A 26,323-nucleotide genomic window follows, 5' to 3' on the forward strand; every position below is an offset into this window, starting at 1 on the left:
CAACCTCCACTTCAAGCAATTCTTCTGTCTCAGCCTTCCAAGTAGCTGGGATTACAGGAATGCACCACCACATCTGGCTGATTTTGTATTTTTAGTAGAGATAGGGTTTCTCCATGTTGGCCAGGCTGGTCTCGAACTCCTGACCTCACGTGATCTGCCTGCCTCAGCCTCCTGAAGTACCGGGATTACCAGTGTGAGCCATTGTGCCCAGGCTTTTCAAAGTTATTTTTAACAATTCTAGGTCCTTTAAATACCTCATTAATTTTAGAATAAATTTCTATAAAAAAGTATGTTAGGAGTATTGCATTGAAATTATGGATCAACTTGGGGATAACTGACATCACCACAATATTGGTGGTCCAATCCAAGATATAGTGTGTCTCTCCATTTATTTTGACTTTTAATTTCTCTCTGCTATGTTTTCTAGCTTTCAGTGTATAGTTTTTACCTTTCTTATGCTGGCTTATCCTAAATATTTCATATTTTTGGATGTTATAAAAGTTTACAATTTTCTATTTTTCCATTTACTGTTAGTATACAGAAATATAATTATTCTAGTAATTTTTATGTACAGTTCAAAATTTCTGCATAGACAATCATGTTGTCTAAGAATAAAGAAAGTTCTACTCCCATTCCACTTTTGATATCTTTTATTCCTCTTTTTTTTCTTTATTGCACTGGCTAGAAACCCCAGTAGGATGCTGACTAGAAGTGGTGAGAACCAAGACCTTTATATTGTTCCTGATCTTAGAAATACTGCAGTTAGTTTTTCACCATTGAGTATGATGTTAGCTGTAGGTTCTTCATAGATGCTCTTTTTCATGTTGAGGAAGTTTCCTTCTATCACTTTGTTGAGAGTTTTCTTCAGGAATGGATGTTGGCTTTTGTCAGATGCTTTTTATGCATCTATTGAGATGATCATATGGTTTTTCATTTTTAGTTTACAAATGTGGTGAATTACATTGACTATTAAACCAACATTGCTTTCCCAGAATAAATCTTACTTGGTTATGTGATTTATTTTATATACTGTTGGATTATATTAATGTTTGTTAAGAATTTTTGCATCTATCTTCATGAAGGATATTGATCTATATTTGACATTTTTAGATTGTGTTTGTCTTGTTTAGGTGTCAGGGCTTTGGTGACCTTGTACAATGAACTGAGGTTTATTCTGTCCTCTTTAATCTTCTGGAAAATTTTGCATATAATTGGTATACTGCTTTCTTAAATGTTTGACAGAATTAACCAGTGAAGCCATCTTGGCCTGTTTTTCTTTGTGGAAGAGTTTTTAAACTACAAATTCAAGTACTTTAATAGATTTACGTCTATTCAGGTTATATGTTTCTTCTTGTGAGAGCTTTGGCAGTATGTATCTTTTAAGCAATGTGTTCATTTTATCTTTGTTGTTGTCTTGGTATGAACTTAACTCTCTATGTTGATTTAATGTCAAGAACTTCAGTTAATGTGAAAAATACATTTGGTTGATATACTATAATGGACAAAATAAAATGCCTTTACATTTTATTAAACTTTGTTCAGCCTGAAAATCCATGCTCATGCATATTCAACTTCCTGTCTTGTCTTAAGCATCCCCAAATTTGCCAATTCAGCATGTGAAAAGCCTTTTAGAGAACAGATTCCCGACAGAGAGAGAGAGGCTGAGTATTTTCCATTTTACTTATACTTTAATTCAAATGGGCCAAGACTGATTTTCATATCTTCAGGAAAGGAGAGAGGAACTATGTTGTGATTGTGTGTGTGTGTGTGTGTGTGTTGTATTGTGTGATTACACTTCTACTCTGAACTTTGAGACCTCCAAGACTTTCTCATTAATAAAATGTAAGTGTAGCAGCCACAAGGAGTAATGGGAATGAAAGCATTTTAAGCAAATTGTAAAAGGGGTGGGGTCGCTGAGCTTCACTGACAACTCTTGTCCTGGTTGGCTTCACTGTCCGGTTCCATTGGGTCAGGATGGCATTTCTGGCCCCATCCCACTTCCCTGGTCCCATCAGTCGAAACTGATATGGGCTGCAAGGGCCAAAGTACACCTCCAGGGCCAGGCGGGGATCTGTCAGGAAGAGCCATGGTATGTTAGGCTTGGCCCCTATGAAAGAGCCCAGCTCATCCATATATGTGATGTAATCTGTCTGCAAAGTCTGGCTCTGGCCAAACCTGAGGAAAGAAGAGAAAATACTGCAATAAGTGTTACAGTTGCAAATAAGACCATTAATTTCTTATGTTTTCTTTCAGAAAAATAATATTTTAAATGGCAATTCCATTTATGCCCCCCTTTTCTACAAAATTGAATTTATTGCTTTTTCTTTGGCTATGGGAGCTGCTTTTCTTCTCCTTCCTAATCTCTATCTGAGTTTGATGTAATGTTGGACTTTTGCCTTTGGCCATGTGGCGTGGAGTAAACTGACCCTCTGGTTTAAGGAGACCAATTAACTTAGTTTACTCATTAACACATTATTCTTTATAATACATTGCTTAGAATCTGCCCCAATGTTAGACTTTCAGATTAGTTTGTTTAAAAGTGGGATCATGGATGGTTTTAATGCTTCTATAATCTAATAATATAAATTGTTTCATACTAAAGAAAACAAAAAATATTTTACTGCAAAACATATACTTCCTCGAAAGATTTTGAGATGGCCATTCAGAGGGCCTGCAGACAGAAACAGCCCTGAAAAGCTGCCTTTGTGAAGGAGATTTTTATCTGTGGGGAAAATAAAGGGAAGTAAACAGAAGATGGAAACTAGGTTTCTTGGAGGCCTCCCTTGCCCACTCTAGGAAATATTAACTCGCAGGAGAGAGAGACTGAGAGTCAGGCACCGCTGAATGTCTGACAGAGAAACTTTCATCATAGGCTGCTGACTCTGAGAGCTGCTCTCTGTGAGGTTTCATCTGCAGAACAGGACAGCCTTGTTTGACATGCTTTCCTCCCTTCAGTCTCCTATATCCTGTGATGTTACCTCTGAAATCACCTTTAAAAATATCATGACTGTGAAAAAAATGTAATCACTCCATCTTTCTTCTAATCTCCAAGTTTCCGTTATTCATTCCTGAGCATAGGCCAAGCTATCTATGGGAGAAATTTAGTTTATAGTTTAACTTTGAAACAAAGATGGTAACAGCCCTTTCCCGAAACAAACCCCCTCCTTGCTTGGGGGTCAGACTGCCTTTGTAGAACTAACAAATTAGCCACAAGGTAAGAAATTAGGGCTCAGGAGTCGTGCAGTCAGAAGTCTCCAATTGCTCCTGTGGATAACATCACCATTGTAAAACCTAAGATTGGTGCTCAAGATATTTTTCAGACCCTGCATTCTGATGGGCCAGCTGGCACCACCCGGACTGGTAAACTGGTTCATCTTGTCATGTGGTCTCCTCCCAGGAAGACCAGAAGACAAGCTTTGACTCCCTGTGGTTTCATCCCTGATCCAACCAATCAACATTCCCCATTCCCTAGCCCCGGACTACCAAGCTATCCTTAAAAAAACCTAGCCTCTGAATTTTCATGGAGGCTGATTTGAGTAGTAATAAACTCCTGTCCTTCTGTTTAGCTGGCCAGACCCCAAAAGAGGGTTCTTGGACCTCTCACAAGAAGGAATTCAGGGCCAGTCCGTAAAGTGAAAGCAAGTTTACTAAGAAAGTAAAGAAATAAAAGAATGGCTACTTCATAGGCAGAGCAGTGGCATGGGCTGCTCAACTGAGTATGCTTATAGTTACTTCTTGATTACATTTTAAACAAGGGGTGGATTATTCATGAGTTTTCCAGGAAAGAAATGGGCAGTTCCCAGAATTGAGGGTTCCTCCACTTTTTAGACTAGATAGGGTAACTTCCTGATATCGCCATGGCATTTGTAAACTGTCATGGTGCTGGGGGGAGTGTCTTCTAGCATTCTAATTCATTAGAATCAGCATATAATAAGTAGTGAGGATGACCAGAGGTCACTTTTTTCATCATCTTGGTTTTGGTGGGTTTTGGCCAGCTTCATTACTGAACCATGTTTTATCAGCAAGGTCTTTGTGACCTGAATCTTGTGCTGCCCTCCTGTCTCTTCCTGTGACTAAGAATGCCTAACCTCCTGGGAATGCAGCCTAGGGGTCTCAGCCTCATTTTACCCAACCCCTATTCAAGATGGAGTCACTCTGGTTCAAATGCCTCTGACAGCTGTGTGTTTATTAAACTCTCCCTATTGGAAAAACCTGCTGTTCTCAGTGCATCAGCTTTTCTGGGCAGTGAGCAAGATGAATCTGTTGGGTGATTACACCTCCCCCAAAGCACAGAGAAACTTGGTCTGGGCTGCTGTTCTTTGGACTCATTAATTTCTTCTGAAAAATCATTTACTTTTACACTTCCATCTCCCCTATCCCCAGTGAACAGAATATTTAAACATGAACGAACTGGCCCTCCTTTGAGTTCATGTTTTCTAAGGCTCTTATGCACACATGTGCACATAATAAATCTGTTATGTTTTTCTCTTGTAACCTGTCTTTTGTTATAGGGGTGTTGGCCACTACCTTTTATGACAGAAAAGAGATCACCCCCTTTCTGCCTCTATAGTTCTTTTAGTTGGAACGTGGCCTAATTTGCTTTTTGAAACTCTGAAGAGCAGCTTATCATTTAAGCAATAAGATGAACATTTTAACCTGTTTCCTCATCTTTATTCCTACTGGGCTCTAAAGGAAAAGGTATCAAACTGCATGAATTGTTAGCACATAGAAGTGCCCAGCTCTGAGAGGTGTTCTGTGAACTGGATGAAGTTGAGCAGAGGAGGTTTTGTTGAATCTGAGGATTCCATTTATTTTCTTCTCTAGGCCCTGAGTGGGTGACTACATTGTGGCATTCAATGTGAGAGAAGAAAAATAGCTCAGAGTAGTCTGCGCTATATGGGGTATGCAAAATTTATCAAGCTCAGATAGCCAGGCGTATAGGACTTGTCATGTTGCCCTCTACCAATGCCTGGGGGCAATTGTTAAAAGGCATTTTGATTCCTGACTAGCTGTCTCACCCATCATCTTCATGTTCCTGGAATTTGTGATACAAAGAACAGTGTATAGCCAATCAATAGCTTATATAATTTTAATGTAAGTTCTCGGTAAACAACTTAGAAGTTGACTCTTGTTTTTCCTTTAAAAACCTACTTGTAACTGCTGCTAATAGAGTGTATATTCAGGGCAATCTGACTCTATGCTCCTGGGTTGCAGTCCTCAAAGTTGGCCCAAATCAGTTCTTTTTATATTAAATTTGTCTCTGTGTTTTCCTTTAGGTTGACATGTCAACGCAATGTTAAATGTTTGAAAAAGTAAAGAAACTTCCTATATTCAGTTGACTTTGGAAGAACTCAGGGGTTGGGGGCATTGAGTCCTCTTGCAGTCAAAAATCCATGTGTAACTTTTGACTCCCCAAATGCTTAACTCTTATTAACCTACTGTTGACTGGAAGCCTTACCAATAACACAAACAGTTGATTAACACATATTTTGTATATCATATGTATTAAATACTATTCTTACAATAAAGTAAGCTGGAGAAAAGAAAATGTTATTAAGAAAATTATGAGGAAGAAAAAATATGTTTACTATTCATTAAGTGGAAGTGGCTTATAAACATCTTCATCCTCATCATCTTTATGTTGAGTAGGCTGAGGAGGAGGAGGAGGAGAAACAGAAGGGGTTGGTCTTGCTGTTTTAGGGGTGGCAGAAGTGGAAGAGATGAAGGAGGTAGAATTGGGGGCAGGAGAGGCAGACACTTTGGTGTAATTATGGAAACACATTATAATTTCCGTCTGACTTTTGCTTTTTTATTTCTATAAAGATTTTCTATATAGTAGTAATCCTTCCTCTATCATTTGCTTTAGATTCAGTGCCTGTATCATAGAAGGGTCTATGTTATAAAAGAAGTCAAAAGCAGTCTTGAATAACTGGAACCCGTCTGCCAGATTATCTAATGTCAATTTATTTCTGGCATGGCTTTTTCTATATCTTCTTTCTCATATGGCACTGCTTTGGAAGCACTCATCTCCAACAAGTCATCTTTTAGTTCCTCTAGTGTGGAATTAAAAGTGTCTATTAGTGGTGTCTGTTAGCTCTTGAATTTCTCCATGATCCAAATCTTGAAACCCTTCACCCTCGCCTTTTTATTTTGCCATATCCACAACCTTTTTCAAGACTGGCTCTGTTGTAAATCCTCTGAAGTCATATATAACATCTGGACATAGTTTTCTCCAGGATAAATATGTTGTTTTAGGATTGATGGCTTTCATGGCTTTTTCTATAACAATTAGGACATCTTCGATGGTATAATCCTTCCAGACTTTCATGATGTCCTCTCTATTAGGGTTATCTTCCACAGCATTGACAATCTTTTCCATAGAGTACAGTATGTGATGAGCCTTAAAGATCCATATGACTCCCTGATATAAAGGCTGAATTAGAATGTTGTGTTTGGGGGAAATTAGACCACTTAGATGCCTTCGATGTTGAACGCATGGGGTTCTGGGTGGTCAGGGGCATTGTCTATATCAAAAAAAACTTTCAAAGGCAGTCTCTTACTGGCAAGGACTTTCTGACTTCAGGGACAAAGCATTGACGGAGCTAATCCAGAAAAAGGGTCTTGTATAACCAAAATAGAGGAAACTGATATTCATCTTTTCCCTTCAAGGCTTGAGGGGGTAGCTTCATAGATAGGGGTTGTCCTGATCATAAATCTGACTGCATTTGCACAAAACAGTAGTTAGCTTATTATTTCCCTCCCTAATCCTGGTGCTTGCTTCTCCTCCTTATTAATAAATGGCCTTTGTGTCCTGCTTTTTTTTTTTTTTTTTTTTTCCCCAGAATAGGGCACTTTTGTCTGCATTAAAAATCTGTTCAGGCAGATATCCTTCCTCCTCAGTGATTTTCATAATGGCATCTGGGAATTCATCTCCTCCTTCTTGGTTGTTAGCAAGCATGTCTCCTGTTACCTTGACATTTTTTAAGCCAAAGCTCTTTCTAATATAATCAAATCATCCTTTGCTGGCATTAAATTTTCCAGCTTTAGATCCTTCACCTTCCTTTTGCTTTGTCATATAATGACTTCACTTTTTCGCAAATTATATTAGAATCTATATGTATACTTTCTTATAGCAATCCTGAACCCACATAAAAAGCCGCATTTTCAATACAAAATAAAAATATATTTTACAAAAAGTGCAAGATGTCATGACTGCTGGCAGAGCTGCACTAGATTCATTTATCTTGAAATGGTGGGTAACTATAGCTGCAGAACTCAATGTGTAGTATATATTAAGCAATTCAATTTTTTTTATAATGTCATAGCTTTTCTCTGCTTCTTGGGAGCACTTCCAACATCATTAATGTTGGAATATTAATGCTTCATATGGAGCCCATGGTGTTATTAAAGGCTTAAGGTATTGCACTAAATGTGATAAAAATATGTGAGAACCTTGAGAGATCACTTTTTACTGTGATGCAGAATTTACTGGAGATATGAGCTGCTCAGGTGAAAATAATTAACGTCACACAGAATTTTAAGTAGATACTCAAAACACTTGAGTTCACTGCAATACCAACAGAAGGTGGCTACAAAATTATTATACTAGTACATCATGTACTACCATTAATTTTATGCAATTATGACAATATTGCATCTTTGTTTACATTTCTCTTGGCTATGAATGGTGCCATGTATAGTCTGTTAGAGCTTGTATGCATTAAGTTTTGATAAATTTTAATTTTTTAACAATAGATTTGTGTATATTTCATGGTAGTAAATGATGAAACAGACTAGTATCTACATATATTTTATACATGCCATCTTTTTCTTAATTTATTCAATATTTCTAGGCTACACAATTCATCTTCGAGTTTTTTAAATTGCTGCAAATCTCCAAAAAATTGCAATTTTTTTTTTTTTTTTTTTTCCCGAGATGGAGTCTCACTCTGTCACCTAGGCTAGAGTGCAGTGGTGCGATCTCCACCTCCCTGATTCAAGTAATTCCCCTGCCTCAGCCTCCTGAGTAGCTGGGATTATAGACGCACGCCACTGTTCCCAGCTAATTTTTTTTGTATTTTTAGTAGAGACAGGGTTTTACCATGTTGGCCAGACTGGTCTCGAACTCCTGACCTCAGGGAATCCGCCTGCCTCAGCCTCCCAAAGTGTTGGGATTACAGGCGCGAGTCACCGTGCCCAGCCTGCCATATGTTAATTGAAAAAAATTCATGTATAAGTGGACCCATATAATTCAAATCTGTGTTGTTCAAAGGTCAACTGTAGTCATTTATAGAGTCGTTTCTTAACCTCAGCACTATTGACATTTTGAGCCAGATAATTATTTGCTTTGGTGGACTGTGCCCTGCATTGTTGGATGGTTAGCAGAATCCCTGTTATCTACCCATAAGATGCTAGTAGCATGCCCTCTCCACTCACAATGACCAAAAGTGTCTCCAGATTTTGCCATATGTCCTCTGGAGGGCAAAATTATCACTGATAGAAAACCTCTATTCTTGAGTTACACAAAAGAAATGTAATGACTGTTTACTCTCTAAATATTGTTTGATTATTGCACGTGTTCGAAAAATGTAAACTCTGACTAATGACAATGTTTAGAGCATATAAATGTTTTTCTGCATATAAAGGCACATTTTAGGACTTGCTCTATTAGCAAGTACAATTGCTTACCACTTGAGTTTTTTCCCCATTTTCTCATCAATGTCATCCATCATTTCATTCATAGTTGGCAGGGTACATGAGTCTAGAAAAGAAATGAAGAGAAAAATATTGAAAAACACAAAGACATCAGAAATGCATAATGACATATGATGGAATTCATTTGGTTTTTATAAACTGTATTCCTGAAAATTTTTGTATCAAGAGGAGCTGTCTTTGATATTTTTAGCAAAATACCAGTTCATAGAAACAAAGACCTGAAAAGTTAATGGACCTTCTTTGGGAATGGCAAACCTGGCCTGTAGTGAGATAGTGACAGTAGAGACAGTCGTAGCTTCCAGTCACTCAGTCTCTTATTTCTGTAACATTATGGAGGACCTAATCCTCAACATATGTGCTCAGTACACTTCATGCATATAATAGCTTAATAATTTCTTCCTTTTTTTTTTCCTATATCTTCTTCCTAAAACTTCTCTGAAGAAAGAATCTGGTAAAACAGTTCCCTTTAAGGTTTCTGGCATTTTAAAATGAGAAAATGGAAGGAAGCATAGGATTTTAAACATCTTCTGCAGCTATTTAAAGTGTTTTAAGGGGCAGTAGACACTTTTTTAGCTTTTTGCAAATTTCACTACATCAATGCAACTTCTTTTAACTGATGATGGTAACTTATTTGCCTTTGTAACAATGGATGAAAGTTGCTCTAAAATTTGCAATGCATGAACACTTCCCAGTCATCATTAGGGTCTTATGTCAGCCTGGTAGTACCCTATGATTGCTATTGGCTGGACACCCTGCTAGAAAGTACGAGGCCAGATTTTTGTTCTGCTTCATTTGTTGTTGTGTCCTAAATGCCAGGTTAGAGTCTAACACATAGCAGGTGTTCAATAAATATTTGTGGAATAAATAAATGATACCATTTGCTTCATGAAAATGTCCTAGGTTTATGAACTGTATCCAGTCTTCTCATAATACCTCAGGCTCTTGGCATTGTTGTGTCTTTCAAAGGAAAAAGGCAATGGAAGTATTTTGCAGGGAGCACATTTACAAAATATTTAATGATGGGGTTTATTTAAATAATGATATTTCATGGTATATGTGAAATAGAAATTTATCCACAAAAATTTTAGATAATAGATATATATTCCATGATTGTTATGTTTTACTAATTACCAATAGTGTAAGTTTTTATAGATTAGTTATGTTGGGTAAGTTATACCTATATTGTTCAATATTTTGGAGAATACTTGAGTAAAAGAACATTTTTAGTAATAATGATAATAATAGTATGACTGGAGTAAATTAAATCAATATATTTGAGACATTGCCTTTCTCCATGTAATCCTCATATTCTTGATTTCCTCACATAAGCCTACTTGTAGTCCCTGGAGACCATGAGGTCTAGAGTAGAGGGAGGGAAGAAGAAGATTGTCACGAGAATCAGAGTGGCCTGACTTTGTTATTCTGACAGAAGTTGACACCAGTGAGGTTTCTGGCATACCTCCAACACTCACCAGGGCCCTTCCAACCTTCATAATGTAGCCTGACATTGCAGTTATCCTCTGCTAGTTTTTTCTTGCTTAAAATCTTGCAAAGTCCTTCTAAATCCCTATGAGAAGTTTAAGCTCTTTAACATGACTTATAAACCTGTATTTCTTGCCACTCCCTGCCTCTGCTTTATATTCCCTTCCCACCAAAATGTTTCTGGGTCCTTACACATTTCATGCTTTTCCTCACCTTTTTGACTTCCTGCATGCTGTTTGCTCTGTGTAAAATAACTCATTGTCCAACTCCTCTCGCTAGAACCCCCCAAATTTCCCCTATTATGGCATCCTCCACAACCCGTTTTAAGCTCTGAGAGGTCAAGGAACATGATTGTCTTGTTCTCTTTGTATCCCTAGCACAGTGCTTTGCATATAGCACATGTTCAATAAATGTTCATTGATAAAATGAATGAAAGATAGAATGGCCCACCTACTTGCAAATACTTGAGCAGCCCAGCGGGCTTGCAGGTCTGCTGTGGGGATGGCAGCTCCAAGGGACTGAACCAAGCCAATCACAGCTAAGGTTGGCTTCTCCATTAGTGGGGAAAGATGCCTTTAAACAAGGTGACCTCGTTGTTTCTGCTTTTTATGATGGTCTCATCAAGGAAGGGGTAGGAATAATCATAGCCTGTTGCAAAGATGACAGAGTCGATAGCCTCAAACACGGTCCCATCCTCAAACACAGCTGAGGTTTCTGTGAACTCCTTCACACTGGGCTTGATGGACACAAGGCCACACAGGATGCGGGATGGGAGCTCATCATTGAACACAGGCTCTTTTCTCAGGGAACTACAGAAATGAGAGGCAAACATCCTTGCTGTAAATAGCTCATTTCCAAGACATACCTGCAATAGCCCATAACATTGAAATGACATCGAGCAGTTAAACATCAGCATGAGTGCTATTGAACTCTCTTCTCTCATGGCAATTCCTTTCCTAAATGAGAATAAAACGAATTTACAGTCATAAAGTGGTTAAGAATGCCAACTCTGGAAGCAAATGGCCCAGGTTCATAACCTAGCTCCATCTCTTACTAGTTGTTACTTTTCTATATTTGTTTCTTTATGTGTAAAATTGGGGATGGTGATGGAATCTTCCTCATAGGTTGTTGTGAAAATTAAATGACCAATTATCCTTAAAGTACTTAAAACAGTTCCTGGTACATGCAAGCACTGTTGTTAAAAGTGCACTATTATTATAACTTTAAGGTCTTGCTTACATGGGGGAAGTCAAACTTGCAGTGGTGGGAAGTTTTATTGCCATGTTTGGTTTTCTTTCATCAGCTGTGTCCACAAAAAAGTATAACAACGTTGATATTGCATTTTAGTTGCCAAAATTCTAGGAATAATATTTTTCAGGATGATATATTTCATTTTGATTTAAGTTTCCTTCGAGATTCTGGAATTTCCTGCAAGTATCTCAGACACAAACTTTGCAAATCCTGAAATGTGTCTCTACTTCCATGTCATTTTCTGTCTATCTAATCCTGCAACCTCTTCTTTTACCTTACAAGGTAGCAAAACATAGATCGTAATGAAACCTGTTTTTTCTCCCCCTTTCTCCCCCCAGAAACTTTGGGTAATTGGAATCCTTTCCAAAAGGAAGCTTAGTTTTTAGAATGAATGAATCTCCAAAACTATGTTTTAATTGTCAAAATGGAAAGGCCAAAATATAATTTATAGATACTCTTACAAGATAAAAAAATCTTAACCAGCTCAAGCTATGGGACTTATATTAAACATAATTTTTAAAAACTTTTATTTTAGGTTTGGGGGTCCATGGTTTGTTATATAAGTAAACTGTGTGTCACAGGGGTTTGGTGTACAGATAATTTCATCGCCTAGGTAGTAAGCATAGTACCTGATAAGTATTTTTTCTAATCCTCTCCCTCCTCCCACCCTCTACCCTCAAGCAGGCCCCAGTGTTAAATGCACAACATCAACATTTTTTTTTAGAGTTATAGCAGTCTGCATGACTTGGTAGAATAAGTGCTTTGGATTGACAGTTTAGCTCCTAAATCTGGCATTTGTTCTTTTGATTTGCAGTGCCTCCTTTTTCTTAACCTTTCTCTAAACACAATGAAACTTTTGGCTAGCATGGGCCAGGAGATAAAATTTCTCAGTTCTTTCTTTTCTTATCAACTTAAATATTCTTTTTTTCTATTGATATGCTGGTTCCTCTGCCTGGAGTAACCTTCCTAATTAGTAAGTGTTGGGCCTTGTCTCTATAAAGAAGTAAATAAATGAACTGACTAATCTTACGGGCCGTGTTAGTTCTGTGACTCTCCATTGCTTTACGTGTTCCATGCCTCCTGACGGTTCTGCAAAAATGTCAACATTTCGGGGTGGAAGAAGTGTGCACTTTTGTTTTGAGATGTCCTACTTGCTGAGACATGTCGATTAACACTGTTTTGTTATTTGCTCCTTTGAAGCACATTAAAAAATTTGAGACTAAGAAGAACCAATTTTTTTAAAGCTTTATCATTTACAAAGCAATTTTTATATTTTTGTATTATTGAATACCACAACCATCTTGAGAAGCAGGTATTATTATTGATATCCCCTTTCACCCATAAGCATGGACAAGATATTCTTCCAAAAAACCAATTTAAGTTTGTTCAGCCCTCAAAGTTCTATATGTTAGCTTGTAGCTACCACAAATGAATCATGCATGGCAGGGTGATTTATCTGCCAGCATTATCTCCATTTCAGGTTTTTCTATACCCTTTCTGTACTGGACTAATTTCAATAAGGTTTCCAAGCCATGCATGGTCTCTGGGTATATCCTGTCACCTGTGAAACCTTTAGTTTAATGTTACTAGGTTCAATGAGACAACAAAAGTAAGTTCTAGAGAGAATAAATTCACTTAAATGAGTGCCCCCCTTTTTTGAAAAAAAAAATTCTATTTTTAAGTACCCATTTAAAGGCATCAGGCCATAGTTCTCATGCTTAAACCACGTGTTCATCTTCTGGACATATAACCAGTCAGAGACGAATGAAGGAAGGACATTCTGGAGAAAGGATGCAAAGCGGGTAACGTACACCATATCCCAAGGATAGCCATCATCCCAGACCCGACTCATGACCCAGGAACCACTTCTGGTACTGATAATGACCTGGTGGGGAAGGGCAACACAGATTTCAGTATCACTCTGTAAGAAATAAGCAAACACAACACACTTCTTTGGGCACTTCCATGCATTTTCCTCAATATCCAAGTAGGAACACTTTTAAAAGGTGGGTCTAAATAAACTGATTAGCAACCGTAAAAAAGAATGAGTTCATGTCCTTTGCAGACACATAGATGAAGCTATAAAATCCATAATCCTCAGCAAACTAACACAGGAACAGAAAACCAAACACCACATGTTCTCACTCATAAGTGGGAGTTGAACAATGAGAACACATAGACACAGGGAGGGGAACAACACACACCGGGGCCTGTTGGGAGAGTGGGGGGTTAGGGGAGGGAGAGCATTAAGACAAATACCTAATGCATGCGGGGCTTAAACTCTGGATGAAGGATTGATAGGCACAGCAAACCACCATGGCATAGGCACACCTATACATGGTCTGTACGTGTATCCCAGAACTCAAAATAAAAAAAAATTTTTTAAGTCTAAAATTTAAACTAGTAGAGACAGGACTCTCTCACCACCCCTGAGGGCTGGTGTGTAGTTGTTGAAAGGATTAGAACCATACCTCTAGGAGCAATAGGGCTCTGTGTTCAACTGTGATGGTTTAATCTTCACATACTCATAGACTAACATGGCAAGTCTGGTAGGGACCAGATGATCCAGTGAGCCCCAGTGGCTGTGGCTGGTGATAGTGGGCTAGGTGGGGGAAAAAATGTAGCTAAATCTCTAGCTGAAATTAGGCTGATAAGATGTCAAGGATTTAATTCTGTTCTCTGTCCCTGGTTGTCTTTTCCAGTTCTCCCTATACACATACCCCAAGGACTTCTCCTGAGCAACCCAAACCATGGCAACCGCCTCAGCCCTCAGACAAGTCTGGCTGCTTATCTATTTTACCATCTTTGCAAAATAGGCTTTAACTTTGTGATAACTGAAGGAAATTTTTAGTTTAAAAAATTTAGGTTTTATTTATATCCATTTAAGAATTTATTTATTGAGAACCTATTTTCTTAAAAATATGTTGTTTCTTTAGGGTCTATCGGGGATACATGATTCAGTCCTCTGGGAGTCCTCTGGGAAGTCTTCCTTGACCTTATCCAGGCTAAGTTAGATTCTCTTTTCCCTGTGTTGCTATTGCCACACCTACTTCTACTGGAAGACTCACTACCTCCTTTGGTAATAGTCTGTGTGTACCTGCGAACCTCATCTCCATCCATTGACCCTTCCTTGAAGTCAGGAACTAGTTTAACTTATTTATGCATTTATTTTTAGTTTTTCATAGTTCTGACACATAGTAAGCATAGTAAGTGCCCAATATTTGTTAAACACCTGCTGTTGATTGAATTAATGTTAGTAAATACCAAATCATGCATATCTTTCAGAACTTCAGGGTGGTAAACACAGTGCTTTTTGCATGATAGGTTATAATTAATACTGTTAAATAAATAAAGATTAAGTCTGACCAGGAACTAGTCTATTTGAAGGTGATCAGAATATAAAATGAAAACAAGAAATATACATATACACACTCACCTATACATACACACACTCATGCACTTATCTTTGGATTCAATGGAATGTACTTCCTTACTAGCATGGGCCACATTACCTGGCTTCACATGGAGGATGTCTCAAGTCCTCCTTGATTTAAAGGGCCACATACAAAAAGTGGATCTCTTGTGATGTGACATGTAAGTACCATCGTTAGTGCCTTGGCTGCTGACTTAGTATCACAGCCCTACCTTAGGTTTATTTCCCAAAATCTTTATGTCATGTACCTGTGTAGCCAGACGGCTGAGCTCAACAGCAATATCAGATCCCGAATTCCCCAGACCGATCACGAGGACCCTCTTCCCCTTGAAGGCTTCTGGATTCTTATAATCCCAGCTATGGAGGTAGTTGCCTCGAAACCGATCCAGGCCTAAGTGGAACATGGTGAGTGGTTTGAACTGATTTTCAGAAATTATGAAGATGTTTTCTTTGTGTCTTTTAAAACCTATTATCGGTTTTAATTAAAAAATTCCCCAGTTGAAGTGTATTTATCCATGTAGCATTTTTTGACATTAAGCCCCCTAAAACTTACTTTTAGTGTCTTAAAAAGTCTTAAGGCATGAGAATTTATGTTTCGATAATAATAATGGTTAATATTTATTGAGTTAACTCTGTGGGCTAGATCCTCTGCTAAATGCTTTATATGTTTTAGCCATTTGATCTTGATAACATCCCTGCATGGTAGGCTATTGTCCCTATTTTAAAAGATGAGGAAATTGAGACAAGTGGTAAGGAACTAGTGGAATAATAAGTTGAACCCAGGTGTTCTGATCCTATGCTCATAAACATTAAATATACTGCCTGTTAACATTAAGAATTTTAATCTTATTTTCCTTCTGAACCTTCACTCTTTAATTTGCCTTGGCCTACAGACATCATACCTAGATATGGGAACTCTAATATCTTTGAGTAGACTGTGTTCCTGTGGCATGGAAGGCACCTATGTTGTATTTATTTGAGGTTTGCCACTTTTGGATGGTAACAAAGTGTGCTGCTATACACACACCCATGCGTGTACCCACACACAAATCACTGAGATTTCTAAAGTTTATTTGCAAATTGTGGATGAAGATGAAATTAGAAACTTAGGAGTCTCCTATAAATAACATAAGCCATTTGGTAGTTGGACTCCTTTTTTTGAATGTAACTGTGCTCGGAGATCCCGTGTGCTGTCAGAACTTATATTTCAGTTACTGTCTATAAAATAGGAACTTGTGTTTGTCTGAGCTTTGGCTTGCAGGTCCTTGATTATTTTAATATAAGGACTTGTGAAGCTATTTATTACTATATCTATCCTATCATTAAACTTAATTTTTTTTCTTTTGAAATCTTTGAGACTTTAAGAATAATCATTATATAATATCTATAGAAATATATGTTTCTAACTCTTGAGGTTTGCATATAAAGTCCCCAGATTATTATACATTTTTCAAACTTACCAGGAAAGGAATCAGTTGGCAGATTAGGGTATACGTGATGTCCTGAACAAATCATTACAGCATCAAAAATAGTAGATTCCTGTTTCCCATCCTTTTCAGTAACAACAACCCATTGGCCCGTGACTAAGAAGCTGGTACATTTCTTTATACTGGAAACCAGGGTCTTAAAGAAAACCAGAAAATTTATTTTTCTATTTACAATTCTGTATGTGAAAATTTTTTTCCTTTTTGCTTTGTTTCTGTGGAAGAAATAACTGTTATGAGCTCTCTTGGTCATTCAGAGATGTATAGAAAGATATTAAAATTGGAGTCACAGTGAACCTTCAGTGAGTATTTGAATCTCACAAGAGAAATTACTCACTGGAGTACATTTACTTTTTGACATCAAGTTAGTAGATTTAGGGGTAAATCACACTGAATATTTTTGTGAATGATGTCGTCTAACAAATCTGTGTTACTTTCTTATGGCTACCCTCTACTGATGTGACTTCCTCCTTTTCTGACCTCATGTTCCATGTACTCAATAAATATGGGACTATCTCAAGGTTTGATCGTTGATGTCTCTTTTGCTCTGCATAAATACTCTACCTTAGAAATATTAGCAACTTTCATGGTATGAATATACAAATACATCTATCCTTGGTCTCTCTTCTATCCAGTTTAGCTTGACCTTTCCATTTGGAGGGCCACCTAATACTTCCTCATATGTAGCAGGTTTTGATTGACCTACTTAAATTTCCTTTGAAACTGGCTTCTGACTTTATTTCTTTGAATGATGACATGAACCTCCCAGCCACTTATGCTTCAAATCCATGACTTGTTTTCCTTGTTATTTCTCCATCCTTGCCTTATGTTTAAACAATAATTTCTCTCCCAATCTCACGCTTTCTTTCCATGATTGCTAACACTGCCTTCATTCAAGTCCTTATCACTCCCTTGCATGGACTACGGCAAAAACCTATAACTAGCCTGTCTTCAACCTCCCATTTCCTACAAGCCATCCTTTGTCCTGCTTGTCAGATTAATCTTTCTAAAGGACCATATTCATTTCATGTCTCCTGCTCAATTTCTGTTACTTCACAGCCTCTAAAACTTATTCTACATTTCAAATGCGATTACTATTAAGTCCATGCAATTTTGTTCCAATTTACTCTTTTGGTTTTATTTTCTGTTATTTCCACAGACTTTTCTGGAACATATGCTGCAGAGTACTTCCCTAATGTCCATTCTCCCTTCATTCTTACTAACAGAACCCTGATTTTGTTTGGAGTGACAACATACCCAGCAAAGGGATGCCTTTTTCAGGTTCCTGTGCAACTAGGGTGGCCTGTGAGATATAAGCAGACAATGTTGGACAGGTTTTTCAGGAGAATTTGTAAAAGGGGAGCTGATTCAGCTGGGAGAACAGCCGTTTGCCCTTCATTCTTTCCTTTTTTTTTTTTTTTTGGCCTAGAAGGCAGATGTGATGACTCCAGCTTCAGCAGCTGTTTTGGACCACAAGGCAAACCTCATGATGTAGGCCTCATGCTAAGAAGGGTGAAGCTGAATCTTTGATGACTTTGGTGCCATCACAGAAGCTCTGGGTGTCCCATCTTTGGACTTCTTTTACATGGTTGCAAAATAATCCTCTGTTTTTCAAAATCACACTATTTACACACTAGTTTACTGATATATGTGGCCAGATCTCATCTTAGCAGATATATCTCCCTCCTAGCCAACTTGGTTTGCCCACTGTTTTCCAAATGAGCAGGGCATTTTCCCACCTCTCTAATTGTACTCATGCCACTCATTTATCTAAAACACCTACTAAATACAACTAAATTTTACCTCCTGTAGAAAATACCTTTCCCCAAAGTGTTGCCTCTTGCTTCATGATCTCCATAGCATTGTTTTATTTATAAACAAATCATAGATAGCTTTAAAAAGTTTTCTCTTTGTTTGAAATTGTTACTGGAATCTTATTACTTACTCTTTATATATTTATTTTGAAATAACTTCTTGAGAGCTGAGTCTTAGACCTCTTTTTCTTTTACATATAGCACATAGCACAATCCTAGCACACAGTAGGAACTTCATTAATGTTTGTTGATATTAATACTGTGATGGAAGCAAATGAATGTAATGAATGAATGGAATAAAATGACTATTGGAAAATTTTATTTTAACTGTACATTTGGGACTACTCCAGGTAAAAGAATGATGCAAATATCATCACAGTTCATAATTCTGCTGATTGTTTTTCCCACTATATGCATGTGTTCTGCATTTAACAGCAGTTAATTGAGTTCCAAACATATGGACAGAAATGCTCAATAAAGAGTCCCAAACAAATGTAAAACATTATTCTCACAGAAACAATGCTGAAATCTTAAGTCTTTTTAGTAAAAAAAAAAAACTTACGAACTGAGTGGGTAAAAATGGGGGCAATGACTATATTTCCCATTTAAGTTGTTAACCTTTTCATAATGTAATGGGAGAATTCCTACCAAATGCTGTGGTTTTTTGAACCACAACTCGTTGGCATTGAACTGACAAAATTCCTAATATATACTAAAGAATTTTGGATTATTTCTAAAACATCAGAGCATGAGGGTGGAAAGTGGACAATGACAGGATAGTTGCCTCCATTTTCTAAGGTAGTCTGAAAGCTCTCAGGGAGTAGTGGACTAATCTAGTAGAAAAAAAAAATCAATGCATGAATGCTTTATAATCAGAGCCAACCTTTTATTACTGAGGTGCCCAAACATTTGGCTCTAATTTTTATAATAGTTTGCTGTCTCCTTTTCTCTAACCTACACGTATATTAATTTCAACAGTACAAGTTATGACGCCCCTACCTCAAACTGTATGTATCTTAAAAGATCCTTCTTTTGAGCAAATGTCTTTATATATTCCTGGAGCTTGCTGTGGTGCATATAGTTTGGGTAATCATCCGGGTAAGGGAAGTCTGGAAAGCACATCATTTCTTTGGAAGAGTTCGTGAACACAGACTGGTAAATGCTGGCTCTGCCTTCTTCTGTGTGGTCCTAGGGAGAATAAGAAAGCTTAAAGAGAAAGCCAAGAATTGTGTTCCCTTCAGCGAACACAGCGGTTTAATTCTTGGTTGACTAAAAAACCCTTTTAATATTTAAAAGCATAAACAAAAATTAAAAGCTCTCAGTAAGATATGGAATGGAAAGCCCTTCGCGTAGCACCTGGCACAGAACTGGAGATCTTTCCACGTGAATCCTCTTACTGTAATTACACTCAGTGTTAGCTCTGTCTTTATAGTCACTTAGTGGTTTTTGCTTTCTCCTGTGCCACCACTGGTTCTGACCTTATACTCAGGTTAAAACAAACAAACAAACAAAAAACAAAACAGTTTAGAGGAGACTTTGACTTCCAGCCTATATATTTGCTATTGGAGTTTAGCAAACTCTTCGTTGACAACAACCTGATATTGAAGTGGTTTCCCAACTTTGGCATAATCAGAATCACCTGGAGGGCTCCTTAGACCATAGATTCTTGGGCCCTATTCTTAGAATTTCAGATTCAATCTGTCTCGGGTAGAGTCTGGGGTGGTTTGCATTTCTAACAAGTTCCTGGTGATGCTGATGCAGCTGGTTTAGGAACCACACTTTGACAACCACTGCTGTGTTGTAAATGAACCCTGTTCTTTGGCTTACCAGTTGCTGGCCTTCACTCCTCACCAAAGAAACACAGGAAACCAGAGCCCTTAGAACATGTGTTAGATCTTGGCACTTCATTGTAAAGCCTCTGTGTAATTGAAAAGTGGCTTATCTTTTAGAGGCAGTCAAAGGCTACATTGAAAATAAACATTTCCTCTCAGTTGTGAGGGGAGGGTAAAAGTGCACACAATGTGCTGCCTTGAACATACATTTCAGAGCTGGCAGCTTCTGCTTCCGAGGTCCCGAAGGGACTCTTGTGCAATGGGGGAAAGAGATGGAATGTCACGTTGCTGATGGATTCAAGATGTGTATCTCCCTCTCACACCAGATGACCTCTGGAAGAGGGAGACAAAAAGTGCTGGAAAGGGTTGAGAGGATTGTGTCCTAGTGGGGAAGCAGGCGGCTGCCCGAAGCCTCAGTATTTTTTCTGAAGTTGAAAACCCAATCTTCTTCTATTCATGGTTGCTGTATTTCTCATAAGCATGGAAGCACAGGAATTTAAACTTTTAAAAGTGTTTGTGGAGGTCAGGAAAAGGGTGAAGGCTCATGCCCAGCAGTTTGGCAGGCTGAGCCCTTCCCTTTCACCCACAACTAGTGCCTTTTACTGATGGTTGTGAGGAGGAGGAGAGGTTGGAAGGAGTTTTTTTTTCAGCTGCCCATTGAAAGGAGGCAGGGCTGAACTGTGGGATGGAGCCTGGTTAAAGAATGTGAGACTCTGTTCTGGGAAACAGATGCAAGGCCTTGGACTATTTCCATCTTGAAATATTTTTATGCCTCTTGACCCCAGGCAATTATAACACAAGGAGACAAGAGTGTGTACACTACAGCTCCTTGGAATTTTTCCTAAAACACTGTTCTCCAAACAAACACAAAAAAACAAATGTATTATATAACAAGTCAGTTGCTCCAGGGAGCATGCATTTTTATTATTTCAATATGAGGTATGGTTTGAGCCAGTAAGAAGGAAATTCAACTTAGACTCTGCCTCTAGCTGAGGGAGCTTGCCCTAGAACCAGAGATCTAAGCAGCTGTGGGCACCATCTGTCTTAGATGATAACTGTGTTCATCTCTCATCTTTCCCACGAGAACATAAGTAACTTGAGGGTAAAGGCAGAGGTTAATTTCAGAATGTTGTACATGCATCTGAGCAGTCTACCTTGATCTTCTTTCCTATTCCAGCTCTGCTTATGAGTCCCATATCTCCTTGTCTAAATATGCCCTTGAAATACGCTCAAAAGTTGCCTTCAACTTTCTCATGCCTTTCCTTACCTTCCCTCTCAGCTACTGCCAAATCATCTTTAGCTTTACTAAGCTCCCATTATCCTTACTGCCCTCATTATGTAGTCACTTATAGTTATTCTAATACTTGTTTTCTCACTGCTTTGACAGTGCTGACTGGTCTCTTATCTGCAACTATGCTTAACATAGTACCCTACACATAATGTACTCAGTATGTATTCATCAAATGAATAAATGAATAAATGAGTGGGAAAAAGTTCAAATAGTCCTGGTTACAGCTGTTGCAATCAAAATGCTACTAACCTATTGTTAAGCTTTTTTTTTTTTTTTTTGAAATGGTGTCTTTCTTTGTTGCCCAGGCTGGAGTGCGGTGGCATGATCTCAGCTCACTGCAACTTCTGCCTCCTGGGTTCAAGAGATTCTCCTGCCTCAGCCTCCTGAGTAGCTGGGATTACAGGTACCCACCACCACACCTGACTAATTTTTGTGTTTTTAGTAGAGATGGGGTTTTTTCATGTTGGCCAGGCTGGAACTCCTGACCTCAGGTGATCCACTTGCTTCGGCCTCCCAAAGTGCTGGGATAATGGGCGTGAGTCTCCGCACTTGGCTGTTAAGCTGCTTGTTATTATGGCAGTAATAAAATCTTTTGAGGACATGAGGCCCTATTTAGGAGTGGATGAAACTGAAAACACACTCACATTCAGCCTGCTAGTATGTAAATCCCATTTGGTTTTCATTTCTCAGAAAAAGCAAATAGTGAAAAGTTCAGAATTATCAGGTTTCTGTCTGCTAGAACACCTTCTAAAAAAGGCTTGCAAGATAAAGTCTTATGTAACACGTTAAAAAAATTCCTCTCATTATATATTGTGCCAAGCAACTTTTCTAAGAAAAGAAGGAAGGGTTGGGGTGTGTGGAGGGGGCTAAAGTTTTCAGTATTTGTATGGGTCCATCTCCTCACCAGGCCTTTGAGTAGAATATTGCTTACAGACATGACCTTATGGAAAAGAGGAATTTCCTCTTGTGGATAACTCAGAATCCAACCTTGCATCTTATTGATAACTCAGAATCCAACTTTGTATGTTATTGATCTTTGTATCATATTATTGCTTCCTTAAATAAACTTTCTGATCTGGCTATATTGGCTAACTCATGGATCCCTCTCTGCGCACACCATGTTCATCGTCTTTTCTGTGTCTCCTGATTGTTAGTCTCTATTACCTGGTGCTGGCACACAGCCAATGCCTGCATAGGTCTATGGAGTGCCATTCGCAGCTCTGTTGGGAAATGCACTCTCTAGGAGTCGTGTCACAGGGTGTCCTCTATTTTGCTTGTCTGGGGTTATCCTTCAAGGCTAAGTGTCATCCCTGTGGGAGGTTTACTTTGACCTACTAAGATTTCCATAGTCCACCCTCTTCTAAAAGCTCGAGGTACTTGTCCATTGAATTGATGGTGACAAGGTCTATCTTGTTGTGGTGATTATGTAATCTCTTATTTAAAAGTCTTAGGGCCAGATATATTTTAGAACGTGTACATTTTTGGATTTCGCTCCATAACACTCCTAGACAGATCTGGGGCAGCAATCTGTCAAATGCAATAAAATTTCTGCTGTACAACAGAAAGTGAGCCTTAGCCTCATGTTGATCCAATTCACGTTTTTTTAACCTTATGATTTCAGAAGATATTCTGCCATCAAATGAGTTTTTGTCCATTTGCTATCAAAGGATTGTGGAATTATATTATGGTTTGCTTAATCAAATGAAATGGAACCATTTACAAAGAGTGATTATATTCCATATTTGTCATTCCAGTACTTAGCACAAACTACCAGAATAGATGCTCAAGCATAATTTAATTGTTACTAGGGAGATGGTAGAAAGCCATTTTATGATTTAGTCTAAGCTGTCCACATTTCCCTGAGCAAATGTAAATAAGGAAAATTAAATTCTTGAAAAATATTAACTCTTGATTACCCCCTACTGGGAAATAAAAATTAATGACCTTATATCTCATGGAGTGCTTTAAGGGTTACAAAACTAATTTTTTTTTTTTTTTAAAGCTTGGAGAAGAATAAAGATGTGTTCTAAGTTTTCACTGATATACTCTATTGGAGGAGGCTATTGGTGCAGGCAGGGCAATAACTGAGACCAGGACAGGAAGTAGTTACAAGACGAATGATGTGAATATAATGTTTTCAAGCCAAATATGTATCATTGACAACTGATTACAGTGACTGGGAAATTCAGGACAGAAGAACTAGAAGTTTCTCCAAACTTGGCTTTGAAATTTAAAAAAAAAAAAATGTGTTTACAAGGACTATTTCTTATTATATTATTTCTACGGTGAGTCCAAATGGCAAAGACCATAATTTTTCTCTTTGGATTTGGAGCCGATAGACTATTCAACAACTGCACGCACATCACACACAATCATCATCTATAATAATTTCTATCTGCTCAATAGACATAAGTTAATTATAGAATCATATCCTCTGCATTTGACAAATGAGCATTTGAGGTCCAGGGAAACAAAAGCAACTGGCCTGAAATCTATCTGCCTAGAAAACCTACAAGTTGAAATTAGAACTCAGGACTTCTGACCTCAGAATCTCAGTCCAGGTTTGTTTGCCTCTTTTCCAACCATGTTCCTGGCATTTAAGAGCAATAAAGAATAGAATCGTTTCAGTTACCTGGGAAGGCCATGGTACATTTTTAACTAATTACTAACATTAGTACCCTTTACAGCCTGGAGATCTGGACTTCACTATGCAGGTGATGATGTTTAATGAGCTGAAGATGTCCTTTTCAGGACAAATTTTGCTAGTGTGAAATAGCTTTTTGGGCATTAGTATGATGGGAGAGGTAAGATTTTACTTTCCAGATCTGGAGCTTTTGTGACCTGCCTCCTAAATCTGAATTAGAACTGACCAGATTTGATTTGCACTAGAACCCATCTCCTTTCATTGGTGTTCCAATGATGTGCCACTCACCGAGAATTTCCACAGACCTCCAACATCATTGCTCCTTTCAAAGCAAGTGGGCTCCAGCCCCTCCTCCAGACAGCACCGTATGGCAGCCAAGCCACTGACTCCAGCTCCGATGATGCCAACCCTCTTGCTCATGATCGCCTGTAGGAGAGTCTGGAGAGAACACCTTTAGAAGGGTGTCTTTAATACTTACGATTTTTTCAGTAGAAACTATCAGCCAAGGTTTATGTATCAGGAACCTCACTCAAACATAAGAAGACATAGATGCACATTGATAGTACATGCTCATTATTTTTACCACTTTTGCTGTAATAAGATACTAAAACTAGCTGCTTCTGATTATTCAATATGTCAAAAATAGCAGAGTCAGTGAATGCTAGAGCAGGAAGGACCTTGAAGATCATCAATCCAATGCTCTCAATTGCAGATGAAGCTTTGGCATGCCGAGACTAGAAATTACTTCTTCAAGGTCTCAGAGGTAACAAATAAAGGAATGGGAAATAGACGTTTAGCCTACTGCATGACATCCTCTGTACAAAATCACTTCTTATTTTGAATGCTCTAAGATGCTTCACCTCTTAAGTAATCACCTTTCTCTCTCCAGAGAATTTGCAGTTCTCTAAATGTGGAAGAGAATGGCATTTAACAATATCTTTTGATGTAAAAATTGGGAAAGGGGGAGGAGTTATTCTTAAAGTAAAAATTCCTTTTTTTTTTGCTTGTATTTTTAATGGTATAGAGCCCTAGTAAAATCTGAAAGCGAAGGACTGAGTGTGGTAGGGATAAGAGAAGAACAGGGGAGGGGTGGGTGGAGTAAAAAGAAAGAAAGGGGGTAGGGAAAGGAAAAGGGCAAGACTGAAGTCCCTGGTTCTTGTTACAAAGAGTATAAAACAGTGATTGCCATGGCCACTGGAGCTGTAAGGTGAAACTCCTGGGAGATTAGGGGAACAATGATTATTTTATTTATTTTTGCTTTGGAAATATAGAATGTATAAACAAAGGCTATACACCTGGACTATAATGAAACGTTTTGTTGTGCCAACAGTGAAAAGTAGCTCAGATTTCTGGAAACTTAGGAAGGTCTGATCTGAGTTGCTGAACTAACTCTAGCAGAGGAGCTTGTAAAACTAGTGAACTCAAAAGGCAGAATTGTGGTCTTTGAAGCTTGTCTCTGGCTCCCTCACGTTTCCATACCTGTGCTTCCTGCTTCTGTTTCCCTCCTTCCTTTCCTCTGGCCATTCCTTTCACTGTACTGACAGCCTTCTATATGTCACGCATTATAATAGTCTTTTGGGGGATTCAAAGATGAGAAAACACAGTGCTTTCCATCCAGAATCATGAAGTCTAGTGGCGAGAGAGATGATAAATGTCACAGTGGAAGTATGGTTCAGTGTAATGCTAGCATGTAGGAAGAAAAATCTAGGTCCACCTGGTGGAAAAATAAGAGAGGCTTCAAGGAGTGTGAGAAGAGTGCACTAAATCATGCACTTCTATCATTCTTCCTTCAAACTGAGTCTTGAAGTAAGAATAGATGTTTTCCAGACAGATAAGGGACAAGAAATAGAAAACAGGCAGAGAGAAAAATATGTGCAAATGCATAGAAAAGTAAGAACACATGATGGGGGAACTATAATTAGTTCAATTTTGCTGGACCGTAAGTGATGGGAATAGCAGAATATGGGTTAAACATGCAGGACCCAGGTTATGAAGGATACTGAAGTGCCACAATCACAGGTTTGGATACCACCTTCGGGATTACGGTTGTCCATTCGAGAATTTTGAACAAGGAAGTGACAACATCAGACCAGATCAGATTCACATGGAGACTGGAGCAGATGGTGACTAGAATCAAGGAGACCAAAAACCCATGATGTTATTTCAACAATCTAGGCCAGAGAGGCTGAGGACTTAAATTAGAGTAGCATCAGAGGAATGGATAATAGAGACAGGATATATGAGATATTCAGGAATTAGATGTTTGGGGACCTGCTGACTGATTATATGCTTAATGCTTCAGCAAAAGTACTTCTGTTTTTTAAGATTTCATATTATGATTTATATGCATATACTCATGATTTAGTGCAGGAGATAA

General features: G+C 38.2%; 1 protein-coding gene across 1 annotated transcript; it reads right to left on the reverse strand.

The window, feature by feature from the left end:
* Positions 1–1,489: 1,489 nt before the first annotated feature.
* LOC103230598 (putative dimethylaniline monooxygenase [N-oxide-forming] 6) lies at positions 1,490–24,470 on the reverse strand. The gene is given in 9 exon segments (XM_073011434.1): positions 1,490–2,175; positions 8,689–8,761; positions 10,652–10,762; positions 10,765–11,006; positions 13,134–13,333; positions 15,130–15,272; positions 16,342–16,504; positions 19,179–19,367; positions 24,235–24,470. Coding segments are annotated over 9 exon segments (1,596 nt in total). The 5' UTR covers positions 24,367–24,470; the 3' UTR covers positions 1,490–1,832.
* Positions 24,471–26,323: the final 1,853 nt, after the last annotated feature.

This window comes from Chlorocebus sabaeus, chromosome 25 (genome assembly GCF_047675955.1).
Source record: "Chlorocebus sabaeus isolate Y175 chromosome 25, mChlSab1.0.hap1, whole genome shotgun sequence".
Classification (NCBI taxonomy): domain Eukaryota; kingdom Metazoa; phylum Chordata; class Mammalia; order Primates; family Cercopithecidae; genus Chlorocebus; species Chlorocebus sabaeus.